This window comes from Brachyistius frenatus, unplaced genomic scaffold (genome assembly GCF_029030835.1).
Source record: "Brachyistius frenatus isolate BFR_SWC_R1_liver_20210118 unplaced genomic scaffold, ASM2903083v1 Contig_437, whole genome shotgun sequence".
Taxonomy (NCBI): domain Eukaryota; kingdom Metazoa; phylum Chordata; class Actinopteri; family Embiotocidae; genus Brachyistius; species Brachyistius frenatus.
The window spans coordinates 101,251-117,923 of NW_027211036.1; the positions used below are offsets into that span (position 1 = coordinate 101,251).

Here is a 16,673-nt window from a genome sequence, read left to right on the forward strand (position 1 = left end):
TTTAAAGACAGTAAGTGGACCTTTAATAACTCAGAGGGGAGCCTCTGCTGGTTCAGGACCCTGGGGACAGGACCTGGTTCTCAAGGGTTCTGGAGGGTCCTGGAAGGTCCTGGAGGGTTCTGGGTGGTTTTGTGGATGGTCAGGTGGGTCTATGAGGATGGAGGTGAGGATCTGGCCCAGGTGGTTGGAGGTTTCTGCTGAGGTGGTGGAGTGAAGGGGGGTGTCGGAATCAAACTCGTCTGATCCGGGTCGGTCCTGGTCCTGCGTGTCTGCATCACTGACAGGGGACAGATGTTAGAGACAGAACTGTCCTGGTTTATATACAGTGGTGTGAAAAAGTGTTTGCCTCCTTCCTGATTTCCAATTTTTTTGCATGTCTGTCACACTTAAATGTTTCAGATCATCAAACAAATTTAAATATTAGTCAAAGTTAACACAAGTAAACACAAAATGCAGTTTTTAAATGAAGGTTTTTATTATTAAGGGAGAAAAACAATCCAAACCCACATGGCCCTGTGTGAAAAAGTGTTTTCCCCCTCCTGTTAAAACACAACTTAACTGTGGTTTATCACACCTGAGTTCAATTTCTCGAGCCACACCCAGGCCTGATTACTGACACACCTGTTCTCAATCAAGAAATCACTTCAATAGGACCTGCCTGACAAAGTGAAGTAGACCAGAAGATCCTCAGAAGATAGACATCATGCTGAGATCCAAAGAAATTCAGGAACAAATGAGAAAGAAAGTAATTGAGATCTATCAGTCTGGAAAAGGTTCTAAAGCCATTTCTAAAGCTTTGGGACTCCAGAGAACCACAGTGAGAACCATTATCCACAAATGGAGAAAACATGGAACAGCGGTGAACCTTCCCAGGAGCGGCCGGCCGACCAAAATTACCCCGAGAGAGCAACGACGACTCATTCGAGAGGTCACAAAAGACCCCACGACAACATCCAAAGAACTGCAGGCCTCACTTGCCTCAGTTCAGGTCAGTGTTCATGACTCCACCAGAAGAAAGAGACTCGGCAAAAATGGCCTGCATGGCAGAGTTCCAAGACCAAAACCATCGCTGAGCAAAAACAACATTAAGGCTCGTCTCATTTTTGCCAGAAAACATCTTGATGATCCCCAAGACTTTTGGGAAAATACTCTGTGGACTGACGAGACCAAAGTTGAACTTTTTGGAAGGTGTATGTCCCGTTACATCTGGTGTAAAAGTAACACCGCATTTCAGAAGAAGAACCTCATACCAACAGTAAAATATGGTGGTGGTGGTGTGATGGTCTGGGGCTGTTTTACTGCTTCAGGACCTGGAAGACTTGCTGTGATAAATGGAACCATGAATTCTACCGTCTACCAAAACATCCTGAAGGAGAACGTCCGGCCGTCTGTTCGTGACCTCAAGCTGAAGTCAACTTGGGTTCTGCAGCAGGACGATGATCCAAAACACACCAGCAAGTCCACCTCTGAATGGATGAAGAAAAACAAAATGAAGACTTTGGAGTGGCCTAGTCAAAGTCCTGACCTGAATCCTATTGAGATGCTGTGGCATGACCTTAAAAAGGAGGTTGGTGCTGGAAAACCCTCCAATGTGGCTGAATTACAACAACTCTGTAAAGATGAGTCGGCCAACATTCCTCCACAGCTGGAAAAGACTCATTGCAAGTTATCACAAACACTTGATTGCAGTTGTTGCTGCTGAGGGTGGTCCAACCAGTTATTAGCTTTAGGGGGAAACACTTTTTCACACAGGGCCATGTGGGTTTGGATTGTTTTTCTCCCTTAATAATAAAAACCTTCATGTAAAAACTGCATTTTGTGTTTACTTGTGTTAACTTTGACTAATATTTAAATTTGTTTGATGATCTGAAACATTTAAGTGACAGACATGCAAAAAAATAAGAAATCAGGAAGGAGTCAAACACTTTTTCACACCACTGTATATCTGTTGTTGTTTTGAGTCTCTTTATTGTTGTTGTGTTGTTATTGTTGCTGTGTTGTGTTGTTGTGAAACACTCACTGCTCCTCCTCGCTGTCTTCCTGGAAGGTCAAAGGTCGCATGCAGACGGCACACGTGTTTCCCAAATTGAGGAAACACAGCCGGCAGTACAGACCTGCAGAACAAGAGAACAACACAGAGAACGTCTGAGAACCGGAACATGATGAGGAACCAGGAAGGGAGAACCCTGAACACTGAGAGGAGAACCTGTAACCATGGCAACAAACAGACCTGCTGTTAGCAGTAGTGTGTCTACCTGAACTGTGTGGGCCGTCATAGGTGACCGCATCTCCGTTCTCAGGCTTCACCTCCTCACCACAGGATAGACAGAGGACAGGTGCTGACAGGCCAAGTAGGTGAGACAGGTGAGATCCTCCAGGTAACCTGACACAGACAGGTGAGACAGGTGAGCTTAATGCTAATGTTAACGCTAACTGATATGGAACCGGATGGGACCTGATGGGACCGGATGGAACCTGATGGGACCTCCTACCGTGTTAGGAGGGTTTGAAGGTGACTTCCTCCTCCTCCTCGGTCAGTAGTGCTGCGGACTGCAGACCTCCTCAGGGCTCTGCCCACCGCCCTCCTCTGATCTAGGATCTTCTGTCGGAGGAAGTAGATCCTCTCCTGGAGAACACAAGAACGTTCCTGGTCTCATGTTCCACATTCTTCCTCCGAGATTGTTTTCCACAAGTCATCATGATGTCATCAGATAAATAAAATCAGTGTTCTCCTTCTGGAAACAATTACATCAGTGTGTGTGTGTGTGCGTGTGTGTGTGTGTGTGTGTGTGTGTGTGTGTGTGTACCAGCTCTCTCTCTGGATAATATGTAGAACAGATGATTCGTCTGCATCGCTGCATGAATCCTCCGATCAGAGAGAGAAGCAGAGTGAGGCCCAGCAGGAACCCTGCAGCACACAACCATCAAAACCATCAGAACCATCACAACCATCAGAACCATCAGAACCATGTGATGTGGTACCCAGCAGGAAGCAGGTGGTGTAGTCGGGCTCCGACGGCTCCGGCAGACACTTCCTACTGATCACGGTGACGTTTCCTGCCTGCAGCACGTTGAACGAGGTCACCAGGTCCCTGAAGATGTCTGAGGCGTAACCCGACCCGTTCACCTGGACCGCCACCGAGACCGGAGCTGATGGAACAGACATCACCATGGTTACCGCTCTGACCGACCACACGGGGCTGTTCTTGTCCCACCCGTGCTCTCTCACCTTTGGCCACAATGTCCCCCTTCACCTGGTGGTTCACCTGGTCCAGAATCCAGAACACCAGGAAGTCCAGCGCCACCAGCAGGCTGCCGATAACCAGGTGTCTGAGGACGGAGACCACGCCCACAAACACCGCCCGCCGCTCTCTGTCTGTCGGGTGAAAGGTCACTGCAGGACAGAAAGGTCCCTTTAAATGAACATTGATACGTTTCACTTTATTTCTTCAGGTGTACTGACTTGGTGTGATGTAGGTCTTGGCTTCTCTGCCTGTGATTGGTAGGACTGAGGCTCCGCCCCTTGAGGCCACCTGTTGGTCGAGCTCCTTGAACTGAGAGGTGATGTAGACGTTATCAAAGTCGATCTTTTGGAGATACTTCCATCTGTACCGCGCTGCCCTGCACACACACACACACACACACACACACACTGCTGTTATTAAACTGAATCATGCAACTGTAGTAAACTGAAGCGTGACCTCTGACCTCAGGAAGGAGAGGGCGAGCAGGATGAGGCTGGCGTACGCCAGCGGTGCGCTCAGTCTCTGGAACACCTGCAGGTCAGATGACACCTCCTTCATGATGTCCTGAGACACCTGCTCCAGAGAGCGGCTGCTGTTGGCGTCCAGGTCAAAGGTCACAGAGGCTGAGATGTTGAATTCAAACTCCCGCTTAATTTTCTGAAACGCTGCGATGGTGGCTGAGAGGAGACGGAGGGAGTCAGAGCAGAGACGCTAACAAACATGGTGGGAGACGAGGAGATGAACTCACGCGCTGCCAGACGCTGCTTCAGCTGGCGACCGATGTACGACGGGATGACGCAGAACAACTCACCGGCTGGAACCAAGCACAGGGTCAGAGGTCAGATTAACTACGGGCAGTAAACGTCTCGCTGACTGACAGCTAATGAAAGCTAACTCGATGGAGACGGACAACCGACTCTTTTCTCGGAACGTCTTCTTCAACGTTCACGTGTTCCGAACATGAACCTCCATCTTTGTTGTTGTCAGGTGTTGCTCCACGTTGATCCCACAAGGGGGTGCCAAACTTACCCGTGGAAACAAATCCTCTCTCTGTCAGTGCTACCTGAGCAGGTACGGCGGGTCAGTGAACGCACCGCGGGCGAGTTCGCAGAGCGGCAGGAAGGCGTCCATGATGTTACACAGGAAGCGGAAGTCCCCCAGCAGGAAGATGCAGTTGCTGCGCGCATCGGCGAACACCGCCCGACACTTCCTGTACGGAGCGCCCAGCTTGGCGTTGCAGATGTCTCCGATGTCCACCAGGAAGTGCAGGACGTTCCTCAGGGTGCGAGCTGCAGGGTCAGAGGTCAGAGGTGAGAATACACGCATCTGGGGGACACACACCTGGAGGAGGACACGGCCACCGGACAGGTGTCTGTCCTGCATCAGGACGCCTCCAGAGACTCACCCACGTGACGGACGCTGTCCATCAGAGACCACAGGAAGTTCTGGACGCGCCCTGCGACAGCGTGAGCGTTACTGCTGATCTCTCTGATCTTGTCCAACACCGCTGCATGGGGACAAGACACACCTGAGACACCTAAGAAACCTGAGACACTCTGAGACATCAGTGATGTCAGCAGTGATGTCAGCAGGTGTTTCAGTGGTCTTAGTCTCTTACTGAAAGCGTAAAGGTGGGCGTGGCTTACAGAAGAGGGGCGTGGCTGCTCTCTGCATTAGTTCCTGCGTCTGATTGGCTGACAGCTCGGCTCCACAGAGCAGGCCTGCGGCTGCGCGCTCAGTGTTGTCCAGCATGTTGGCGAGGGGCCCGGACAGCAGCACCGACACGAACAGGAGGAGCAGGAAGTTCCTGCCTCGACCTGAAACACAGAAGAAGACCGGTGGAAGCCCCGCCCCTCTTTGAAAGCTCCTCTCCTGATCGGAAGCTCCGCCCCACTTCCTGTCCCATTTGCAATGTAAAGTCTGACCTGAGCACAGCGACGGCAGCATCAGCGTGACGTCGACGCGGATGTCGGCGGAGAGTCCCATCCCAAAGGCCGCCAGGCCGGCGAGCAGCAGCGTGACGCTGACGCTCCACCCGAGAGGCTGCTTCTGCAGGAACAGTCCAGCCAATCCGTACATAGACGCCAACAGCAACCCGCACAGGAATGCCAGCAGGCTCCGCCCCCCCTCCACCAGGTGACCTCTGACCCTCCTGCTGCTGCTGAGGTGAGAGGGTCCCGCTGACCTGTAGAAACAACCATATGGAGGTGAAGCAGCGCCACCTGCAGGCGGCCATGTTCACTACACCACAGGACCAGATCCACTGATCCATCCATCAATACCAGGAACAGATTTAAATCTGACTCGATAAAAGTTCCTCCGCGATCATTAATGAAAACGTGAACATGAATCATATAAATATTAATAAGATGAGGAGTCAGTTTAGTTTAAACAGGTGAACAGGACGCAACGTCACAGTTGGCGCTCTGCGAGCTAACAGTTGGCTAACAGGTGTACCTGTCCACCTACCTGTTCAGGACACCTCTGATGGTCCGTGTGGCTCCGCCCCCCTCCACCTGGACTATGATGTCTCTTTTCAGCAGGAGTCTCTTCCTCTCTTCACTCATCTTCATGTCTTATCACTCACGCCAACAGCAGCGTTTTCAGGTAACCACGGAGACCAGAGAGGGAGGTCACGTGACCAACTGAAGCTTCGGGAGTCTCCACCAGTCAAACATCAACAGCTGCTTGCTTCCGGTCTCAGGATGAAGTTCACACCTTCAGCTCCTCGCAGAGGTAAATTCACAAGACCGAGTCAGCTCAAAGTCTTCTGGGTAAAATCCTGTCGGTCTGTAAAGTCATCCAGCTGTTCGTGTTTCTTCCAGCTGTTCACAGGCTCCTCCTCGCACTCATCCCCCCTGTCATCCAACGCTTCCTCTTTAGCCAATCAGAGGAGTTTCCGGTGGCTCACCTGGTCGTCAGGGCGTTGTGTGGAGCGGTGAGCGGCGCAGGTAACGTCAGCGCCACCTGGAGTCAGTTCAGCCTCACATCAGCCTCAACGTTCACAGCAGATACATCGGGCACAGTTCAGAAGCTGCCTGAGAATCTGTCCGGTTTTAGGTTTCCTTCAGTATCGCAGTGATCAGCGATCAATGACTGAACTCCCATGATGCACTGCAGGCAGGAGCTGCACACACTTCTGCTGCTGTTAAAGGGACATTTCCACCACATGTGGACAGAAACAGGCTGAAAACGGCAGCAGTGCTAACGAACAGCTGGTTACCATGGTGACAAAAGGGTGCTAGGACCACCTGACATACATGTTCATATGTAGTCAATTCATGAAGCAGCTCGTGTTGTTCTAATTTATTTAGACAATTTAATATTCGATATTTATTCTTGTTCGCATTTATTTTACTATTAAAAATACATTTAAAATTTTATATCCATAAACGATTTCAATGTTCAGTGAATTTTGTCATTTTAATAATTATCATTTGTTTGTCAAAAGTTTGTTGAGTTTTAAATGTAATTTAAACTTTCATAATTTTGTTTTTATTATTTAATGTTATAATTAATATTAATTATTATCTAATTATACATTATCATTTAGATCTGAATTCACAGCTCTTTTTGTTTTTGTATTGAGTCCTCGTTAATGACATCATGACGACGTGATGTTTGTAACTCCTCCACCTCAGTCCTCTTCCTCGCCATCGCCCGCAACCTCCCGCTGACCGTTGACCTGAAGCTGGCAGCAGGATGTCTGTTTGTCGGTGAGGAGATGTCACGTTCACCTCTGTTCTCTATAACACGTTAAAAACATGTGAAGAGCTCACTGTGTTGTCTGTGTGTGTCCGTGTGTGTCCCAGCTCTGTGTGTTGCTGGTGGAGTGTGGTCCTCCTCTTTCAGGTGCGCTGTCCTCCTCGTGTTTCCCAGCATGCTCGGCTCTCGAGGCCGCGCCTACCTGATGCTGCTGATCCTGTCTGTGCTGTACACAGGTACACACACACACACACACACACACACACACACACACACACACACACACACTCGGAGATGATGATGACGCTGATGAAGGTCCATCTCCAGGTCCGGTCTCAAACATCCGTCAGAACGTGGAGACAGCTGCTTTGTCTCTCAGCTGTAACCTGGACCTGCAGGTCCGTCACAGCAGGTTGCTATGGAGACAAGCCATCACACCTTTCATCCTCATCACTCAAGGGCTCACGGTGAGAGGACAACGCTAAGGTATCCAGTCTCTGGTCTGAGGTCTCCGTTCTCCGATCTCAGGTCTATGGTTTATGGTCTCCGCTCTCCGGTCTGTGGTCTCTGATCTCAGGTCTCTGGTCTCCAGTCTTTGTTCTCCACTCTCAGGTCTGAGGTCTCTGGTCTGTGGTCTCAGGTCTCCTGTCTCCTGTCTCTAGTCTCTGGTCTCTGGTGTTAGGTCTCTGGTCTGAGGTCTCCGGTCTAAGGTTCAAAGGTCTCTGGTTTTAGGTCTCAGGTCTGTGGTCTCAGGTCTCTGGTCTCAGGTCTGAGGTCTCTAGTCTCTGGTCTCTGGTTTTAGGTCTGTGGTCTCAGGTCTGGGGTCTCTGGTCTCTGGTCTGAGGTCTCAGGTATCAGGTCTGAGGTCTGAGGTCTCTGGTGTCTGGTCTGTGGTCTGTGGTCTCCGGTCTCTGGTCTGAGGTGTCTGGTCTCTGGTCTGAGGTCTCCGATCTCAGGTCTGAGGTCTCCGGACTCTGGTCTCCGGTCTGTGGTCTCAGGTATCAGGTCTCTGGTGTCTGGTCTGTGGTCTCCGGTCTCTGGTCTGAGGTGTCTGGTCTCTGGTCTGAGGTCTCGGGTCTGAGGTCTCCGGACTCTGGTCTCCGGTCTGTGGTCTCCGGTCTGTGGTCTACGGTGTCTGGTCTCCGGTCTATGGTCTGAGGTCTCTGGTCTCCGGTCTCTGGTCAGTGGTCTCTGGTCTGTGGTCTCTGGTCTCCTGTCTGAGGTCTCTGGTCTGAGGTCTGTGGTCTCAGGTCTCTTGTCTCCTGTCTGAGGTCTCTGGTCTGATGTCTGAGGTCTCTGGTCTCCGGTCTGAGGTCTCCGGTCTCTGGTCTCTAGTGTCCGGTCTGAGGTCTCCCGTCTCCGGTCTCAGGTCTGAGGTCTCCAGTCTGAGGTCTGAGGTCTCTGGTCTCCGGTCTGAGGTCTCCGGACTCTGGTCTCTGGTCTGAGGTCTCCGGTCTGAGGTCTCCGGTCTCTGGTGTCCGGTCTGTGGCATCCGGTCTCTGGTCTGAGGTCTGTGGTCTGTGGTCTCTGGTCTCTGGTCACTGCTCTGAGGTCTGTGGTCTCTGTTCTCTGGTCTCTGGTCTCTGGTCTCCTGTCTGAGGTCTCTGGTGTCAGGTCTGTGGCCTCCGGTCTCTGGTCTCTGGTCTGAGGTCTCTGGTCTCCAGTCTCAGGTCTGAGGTCTGAGGTCTCTGGTCTGAGGTCTGAGGTCTCTGGTCTGAGGTCTCTGGTCTCTGGTCTGAGGTCTCTGGTCTGAGGTCTCTGGTCTCTGGTCTGAGGTCTCTGGTCTCTGGTCTGAAGTCTACGGTCTCTGGTCTCTGGTCTCTGGTCTGTGGTCTGTGGCCTCCGGTCTCTGGTCTCTGGTCTGAGGTCTCTGGTCTCTGGTCTGAGGTCTGTGGTCTCCGGTCTCTGGTCTGAGGTCTCTGGTCTGACGTCTCCGGTCTGAGGTTTCTGGTCTGAGGTCTCTGGTCTCTGGTCTGAAGTCTCCGGTCTCCGGTCTCTGGTCTGAGGTCTGAGGTCTCTGGTGTCAGGTCTGTGGTCTGTGGTCTGTCGTCTCCGGTCTCTGGTCTGAGGTCTCTGGTCTGAGGTCTCTGGTCTGAGGTCTCTGGTCTCCGGTCTGAGGTCTCTGGTCTCCGGTCTCCGGTCTCCGGTCTCTGGTCTCTGGTCTCCGGTCTGAGGTCTCTGGTCTCCGGTCTGAGGTCTCCTGTCTGAGGTCTCCAGTCTGAGGTCTCCTGTCTGAGGTCTCTGGTCTGAGGTCTCCGGTCTGTGGTCTCTGGTCTCCAGTCTCCGGTCTCAGGTCTGAGGTCTCTGGTCTGAGGTCTTTTGTCTTCCTCTCTCAGGACGATAAAGCCGGGTTCCAGTCGGAGGCTCAGAGCGTCAGCATCGGGTTTCAGGACATCAGGGACGAGGTGGTGGTCCAGTACGGGTACGACGGGTTTGGACGGCAGCCTGGCGGCGGGAACAACACGCAGAAGCAGTTCACCACCAAGACCAAGATGCAGTGTGACAGTGAGTCTCTCCTCAGGACCACAGCTGGATGATGTTCTGAAAGTCTGTTCTTTACACACTCAGACAGTCAGCAAGGAGGTGGGCTCAGGTCCAGTTCTGGTCCAGTTCTGGTCCAGTTCTGGTCCGGTTCTGGACCCTTACTGTGGACCACTGACTTATAAAGTTATAAATATGATGTCAGAGGTTTTTTTTATTTCACTTGAAAACATTGAGAAACTTTTTATATTTGAATGAACAAAAGATTCATGTTCAGTTATGATTGACCTCATATGGACTGGTGTGTGTGTGTGTGTGTGTGTGTGTGTGTGTGTGTGTGTGTGTGTGTGTGTGTGTGTGTGTGTGTGTGTGTGTGTGTGTGTGTGTGTGTGTGTGTTCCAGGCGTGGTGAATGAGGGCGTGCAGCGCTGTGCTGATTGGTTCAGCAGTAAGTGGGCAAAGTGTATGAAGGCGATACCTGTCCCCGTCATCAACCACATCCTGTGCGTCTCCATGAAGTTCCACTTCCTGTGTGATATCATGAGAGGTGAGAGGTTACACTGGTCCGACTGATCAGTTCAACATGTTTTGGATCCTTCTGAACTGCCCCACCCTCCCTCCCCCACATTGTCAGTCATGACTCCGTGGTGCCGAGAACAGATTCCCGTGGAGGGAAACTTCGGTCAGATGTTTGATCAGCTCAACGTCTCCGTCGACCTTCTGTCCAGGGAGTTCAGCACAGAGGTTCATCTGCAGGTAGAATGACACACCTGTCCTCCAACACACTTGTCCTCCAACACACTTGTCCCCCAACACACCTGTCCTCTGACAGGAGCAGCAGGTGTTGAGCGGAGCTCTGCTCGACGAAGACTTCACTGACTCGGTCAGAAGATCTCTTCAGAAACTGATGACGACGACGGAGCAGGTGATGAAGATCCTGCAGCTGCTGATGTCCTTCACCTTCATCACCATCTTCACCCAGTAAGACCTACACCTTCATCGTCTTCATCATCACCATCATCATCACCTTCATCATCATTGTCTTTTTTCTCCTCAGGGCCTTCGTTTACCTCAGACGTTACATGAAGGACATTTATTTTGACAACATCTACATCACCTCCTACTTCAGGCAGATCGACGCCCGCAGGAAGACAGCGGTATCCTCCTCTTCCTCCTCCTCTTCATCACTGCTATATGCTTCATGCAAACTGTCTGAGTTCGAATGTCTCTGCTGTTTAGGGGAAATGCTGCCTGCTACCTCTGAACAAATCAGAGAGGAGCCGGTTCATTGAGCCGTGTAGTCTGAAGGTTCATCCTGCAGAGCTCAATGACATGGTGCGTTTAACAACACTAATGTTCACCTGTCAATCACTGCTGACGCCTGTTCACACCACAGTCTGTTTATAAAGTGTTCGTAGCTTCAGGTCTGTAAAATGGTTCTGATCCAGAAGTGTCTTCAGCTGCAATACCAGCGAGTGCCACTAGAGGTCGGCTCCAAAAAGCCTCCGGCTCCATAGACTCCCATTCAACTTCTCTCATCAAATCCAAAGTGAATAAAATGTGTCCATCAGTTATCTCGGTGTTGTTAGCTAAAGTCACTCCTTCTTCTTAGTTTTCTGGAGGTCCATCTGAAAATAATCCCTCATTCATTAGAAAAGAAGATTCAAGAAGACCTGTTTTTGGGGGCGTGTCTGTTTGATTGACAGGCCTGTGGTGCAGTCAGGTTACAGCTATCGGTGGGCGGGACGTAGTATCGTCAGGTTTCCGATCAGATCGATCAGATCCAGCGCTGGCTCCTCCCCCAGCTCGTCCAAATATGGTCACTTCCTGCTCCAAACCGCTCCGAACTAGCAAGATGGTGACGGACAGAATCTGAACTGGAGGATTCATAACGTTCACAAACCAACGATGACATCACTGATGGTTGATGACATCACTGATGGTTGATGACATCACTTATAGTGCATGTAAACACATGAATCAAACCAAACGTCTACAACTCAAAGAAATGAATCACATCCACTTGTAGCGAGAAGAGTATTTAACCTGTGTGTGTGTGTGTGTGTGTGTGTGTGTGTGTGTGTGTGTGTGTGTGTGTGTGTGTGTGTGTGTGTGTGTGTGTGTGTGTGTGTGTGTGTGTGTGTGTGTGTGTGTAGATGTCAGGTGTGTTTCAGGTGCTGTCTGTCTCTCTGCTGACTGTCTTCCTGCTGACCGTCGACTTCTCTCTGTTCCACGTCCTCGACATCATCAGCAGACACAGCTTCACCCAGTTCAACGTGACCAGTAAACACACACACACACACACACACACACACACACACACACACACACACACACACACTGATGTTTAATATGAATGTAGCAGATCTTGTGTTTGATGCTTTTAAAACTCGATGACATCATTGGTCAGGGTTTCTGGGTAACTCCACCCCTCTCGGCAGGTAGCCACCAGGTGGGCATCAAAGTGATGGGAGACTCGATGATGGCCCGCCTGCTGAGGACGACGGTTTCGGCCTTCAACAGTTCATCCAGCCTCGGTATCCACAGTGACAACCAGGGTGGGTCAAAGGTCACAGGTCACACAGCACTCCTACAAAATTTTCTAATGTTTTTTTAACCATCCGGTCAAAACCTCAATGGGCCATTAGAGGGCAGTAAAGGATCAATAAAAGATCAATAAGGATCAATAAAAAAAAATCAATAACAGATCATTGAAAGATCAATAACAGATCAATCAGCAGGTTAAATAAAGATGTTGTTAATCAGTTCTGTTTTGCTGTTTACTGTTTGTTTATGTTTACCTGTTTACGTTTGCCTGTTTGTTTGTTTGTTTGTTTGTTTATGTTAATCTGTTTACAGTTTGTTTATGTTGACCTGTTTACTGTCTGTTTATGTTTACAGTTTGTTTGTGTTTACCTGTTTACTGTTTGTTTATGTTACGGGTTTGTTTACCTGTTTTTGTTAATTTAATTTATTTTTTTTAATTTTTTTTTTTAATTTTATTGTACTCTATTAATCCCCGAGGGGAAATTCTTTCGCTACAGCAGCATCCCGAGGGGGAGCTGCTGCAACAGGCTGCCACGACCACGGCGCCAACTAACCTGAAGTGCATGTTTTTTGGGTTAACCTGTTTACTGTTTGTTGTTTGTTTATGTTGACCTGTTTACTGTCTGCTTATGTTTACCGTTTGTTTATGTTTACCTGTTTACTGTCGGTTTATGTTAACCTGCTTGTTTTGTTTTTTTACCTGTTTACTGTATGTTTTTAAATTGACCTTGTTTGCTGTTTGTTAAAGTGAATAACCAACAGGTTTGTGATGGTTCACCACCGTCCACATGCATCTGGTCATGTTGTAGTTTATACCACAGTGAACCAGCGGAGGGCGACACCGTCCTGAATAGGTGGAATAAACTCCACCCCTCCCCCTCCCCCACAGAGTGTGTGTCCCCCCCCTCCTCCCTCCCTGCTGCTGTGTACATCAGCTGTGTGTGTTGTGTCCTGTTGGTGGCGCTCTTCAGCTGCCTGCAGGTTTACACCAACCGCCTCCGCCGGGTCATCGCCGCCTCCTACAACCCCAAGGTACACACACAGACACACAGACACGCAGACACACACACACACACACACACACACACACACACACACACACATACACACACACAAATACACACAGACACGCAAACAGATACTCACACCCACACAGATACACACATAAATACACACACACACACACACAGGTACACACACAGACACACACACACACACACACACAGATACACACACACACACACACACACAGATGTACACACAGATACACACACACACACACACAGATACACACACACACAAATACACACAGATACTCACACACACACACAGATACACACACACAGGTACACACACAGGTACACATACAGACACACACACTTTATACATACTATATACACACACACAGAGTTGATGACACCTTTTCATCACGCGATGACATCATAGTTACAGTCTTTATTAGCAGCCATAGTCAATCAGACTGCTTTCTAATGATGTCATCACTGATCCTGCAGCAGAGGCTCCGCCCCCAGATTTAAATACAAAAATAATTTACTAATTAATGTCTCTGTGTCTTCCTGGATGTCCTCCTGTCTGTCTCTCTGCACTCCTCTCTGTCCTCCTTTCTGTCTCTCTGTCCTCCTGTCTGTCCTTCTGTCTGTCCCTCAGAGGGAGAAGAAGAGGATCTTGTTTCTCTACAACCTTCAGATCAACAAACGGATCTCGTCGACCGACAGGAAACGCATCATCAGCGGAGGACAGAGGAGGACTGTGATTGGCTGCCAGGTTAGATGTGGTTCTCAACTGCGCCTCTGATTGGATTAGATGTGTTCATTAGAAACCTGTTATTGATCGATCAGCAGTCTGTCTGCAGGTGTGCCAGCACCTGAGATGCTAGCGTGGTCTCTGTCATCATCACAAACAGGAAGTCTCTGTCGGAGGAGACGCCTGATAGATGAACTGTCACCTCCTCTTCTTCCTCCTCCGCCTTCTTCATCATCCTCCTCCTTCATCCTCCTCCTCCTCCTCCTCCTTCATCATTATCCCCCTCCTCCTCCTCCTCTTCTTGTGTTTAAATTAAAGTCTGATTCTATTAAACTCCTTTGTGGTTTTTATTTTTCAGTTTATTTACATCAAATCAAAACATTCATCATCTCAGAACCAACAGAACATCACGAGGAACCCAACAATTCATCATGAGTGACAACTGGAGGGAAAACTGCCTTTAACAGGAAGAACCCTCCAACAAAACCAGAACGAGAGGTGGAGAACATATAACGGAACCACAACCGGCAGCTAGTTCCACAGGAGACCCAAAACTGGTTCCACAGGAAAGGATTCCGACAGATGAAGGTTCTGCCTCCTGTTCTACTGTTGGAACCTGTGGAACCACAAGCAGGCAGAACTCTGAGAGAAGTTCTGTTGGGATAATGTGGTTCTAGAAGATCTCTGAGATCAGATGGTTCTCTCACTGGGGGTTCTAAAGAGTCTCAATCCTGATGATAAAGATAATGTGCCGCTGACAGCAGGTTTAACATGCTGATGGTGATGAAGAGGAGGAGTTAGACAGTGCTGATGGTGATGAAGAGGAGGAGTTAGAGAGTGTTGATGGTGATGAAGAGGAGGAGTTAGAGAGTGCTGATGGTGATGAAGAGGAGGAGTTAGAGAGTGTTGATGGTGATGAAGAGGAGGAGTTAGAGAGTGCTGATGGTGATGAAGAGGAGGAGTTAGAGAGTGTTGATGGTGATGAAGAGGAGGAGTTAGAGAGTGCTGATGGTGATGAAGAGGAGGAGTTAGAGAGTGTTGATGGTGATGAAGAGGAGTTAGAGAGTGTTGATGGTGACGAAGAGGAGGAGTTAGACAGTGCTGATGGTGATGAAGAGGAGGAGTTAGGGAGTGTTGATGGTGATGAAGAGGAGGAGTTAGAGAGTGCTGATGGTGATGAAGAGGAGGAGTTAGAGAGTGTTGATGGTGATGAAGAGGAGTTAGAGAGTGTTGATGGTGACGAAGAGGAGGAGTTAGACAGTGCTGATGGTGATGAAGAGGAGGAGTTAGGGAGTGTTGATGGTGATGAAGAGGAGGAGTTAGAGAGTGCTGATGGTGATGAAGAGGAGGAGTTAGAGAGTGTTGATGGTGATGAAGAGGAGGAGTTAGAGAGTGCTGATGGTGATGAAGAGGAGGAGTTAGAGAGTGCTGATGGTGATGAAGAGGAGTTAGAGAGTGTTGATGGTGACGAAGAGGAGGAGTTAGAGAGTGCTGATGGTGACGAAGTGGAGGAGTTAGAGAGTGCTGATGGTGATGAAGAGGAGGAGTTAGAGAGTGTTGATGGTGATGAAGAGGAGTTAGAGAGTGTTGATGGTGACGAAGAGGAGGAGTTAGACAGTGCTGATGGTGATGAAGAGGAGGAGTTAGAGAGTGTTGATGGTGATGAAGAGGAGGAGTTAGAGAGTGCTGATGGTGATGAAGAGGAGGAGTTAGAGAGTGTTGATGGTGATGAAGAGGAGGAGTTAGAGAGTGCTGATGGTGATGAAGAGGAGTTAGAGAGTGTTGATGGTGACGAAGAGGAGGAGTTAGAGAGTGCTGATGGTGATGAAGTGGAGGAGTTAGAGAGTGCTGATGGTGATGAAGTGGAGGAGTTAGAGAGTGTTGATGGTGATGAAGAGGAGGAGTTAGAGAGTGCTGATGGTGATGAAGAGGAGGAGTTAGAGAGTGCTGATGGTGATGAAGAGGAGGAGTTAGAGAGTGCTGATGGTGATGAAGAGGAGGAGTTAGAGAGTGCTGATGGTGAGGAAGTGGAGGAGTTAGAGAGTGCTGATGGTGATGAAGAGGAGGAGTTAGAGAGTGTTGATGGTGATGAAGAGGAGGAGTTAGAGAGTGTTGATGGTGATGAAGAGGAGTTAGAGAGTGTTGATGGTGATGAAGATTATCCTCCAGTTATGTAATCTGATCCTGCAGCACGTGCAGCGCTGCATTAATCTGATCCAACAACAGCATGTTCTCTTCTAATCCTCCTCCACGCTCCCCTGCAGCATGCTCACCACCCAACTCCACCAATCACAGCCCTCCGACCAGCAGCTGGTCCAATCACAGCCCTCCGACCAGCAGCTGGTCCAATCACAGCCCTCCGACCAGCAGCTGGTCCAATCACAGCCCTCCGACCAGCAGCTGGTCCAATCACAGCCCTCCGACCAGCAGCTTTCCAAAAACAGAATGTGATGATTTAAAACGTTATATTTAATAAAAATGTCCAGCAGGTGTTTTCTGTCTTTACCTTTAGCAACTCTTAAAAACATGTTGATTAAAAATGAGCAGAAATCGTCATATAAAACAATTAAATGTTTCAACTTCTAATATGTTGTTTCAGGACAGGAGGACAGGAAGGGGGTGTGTGAGAGATCGTAACAACCTCTGTGAAGCCGTTCAGGTGTGTGGATACTACATCCGCTTGTTTCTTTCAAAGTAAAAGTCTTTTCCTTCGGAGTCCTGAAGCGGGATGTTTTTGTCTAAACTTTTTTGTTGTCCTCACATGAACACGTTAATGACACGTTGATGTGGTTCGTCACCGGTGTTGCTGCCTGTGAATCGTTGTCTCCTTCAGACGAGGATTTTTGTTTTTAACTCTGGACGTTATTGTTGGTTATTGATGTTTTATTATTAAATTGATTTTTTTTTTTTTTAATTATTCTTGCCACTAGCT

The 16,673-nt window shown here is 49.2% G+C and overlaps 2 protein-coding genes across 2 annotated transcripts in view; one reads left to right on the forward strand and one right to left on the reverse strand.

The window, feature by feature from the left end:
• dcst2 (DC-STAMP domain containing 2) lies at positions 1-6,335 on the reverse strand. Its single transcript, XM_069725690.1, is given in 16 exon segments — positions 1-114; positions 117-277; positions 2,021-2,114; positions 2,256-2,383; positions 2,493-2,626; positions 2,808-2,908; positions 2,983-3,150; positions 3,230-3,394; positions 3,464-3,621; positions 3,709-3,922; positions 3,994-4,059; positions 4,340-4,534; positions 4,651-4,752; positions 4,892-5,062; positions 5,171-5,430; positions 5,715-6,335. Coding segments are annotated over 16 exon segments (2,283 nt in total). The 5' UTR covers positions 5,819-6,335; the 3' UTR covers positions 1-52.
• dcst1 (DC-STAMP domain containing 1) overlaps positions 5,951-16,673 on the forward strand; it is an 11,196-nt gene continuing 473 nt past the window's right edge. Inside the window, exons 1-16 of the mRNA XM_069725682.1 lie at positions 5,951-5,981; positions 6,071-6,196; positions 6,887-6,961; positions 7,058-7,186; positions 7,278-7,417; positions 9,287-9,455; positions 9,834-9,977; positions 10,065-10,186; positions 10,263-10,411; positions 10,488-10,587; positions 10,670-10,765; positions 11,587-11,713; positions 11,872-11,988; positions 12,867-13,009; positions 13,646-13,762; positions 16,037-16,188. Of these exons, the coding sequence (XP_069581783.1) occupies positions 5,951-5,981; positions 6,071-6,196; positions 6,887-6,961; positions 7,058-7,186; positions 7,278-7,417; positions 9,287-9,455; positions 9,834-9,977; positions 10,065-10,186; positions 10,263-10,411; positions 10,488-10,587; positions 10,670-10,765; positions 11,587-11,713; positions 11,872-11,988; positions 12,867-13,009; positions 13,646-13,762; positions 16,037-16,188 (1,937 nt within the window). The remainder of the gene's footprint in view (positions 5,982-6,070; positions 6,197-6,886; positions 6,962-7,057; positions 7,187-7,277; positions 7,418-9,286; positions 9,456-9,833; positions 9,978-10,064; positions 10,187-10,262; positions 10,412-10,487; positions 10,588-10,669; positions 10,766-11,586; positions 11,714-11,871; positions 11,989-12,866; positions 13,010-13,645; positions 13,763-16,036; positions 16,189-16,673) is intronic.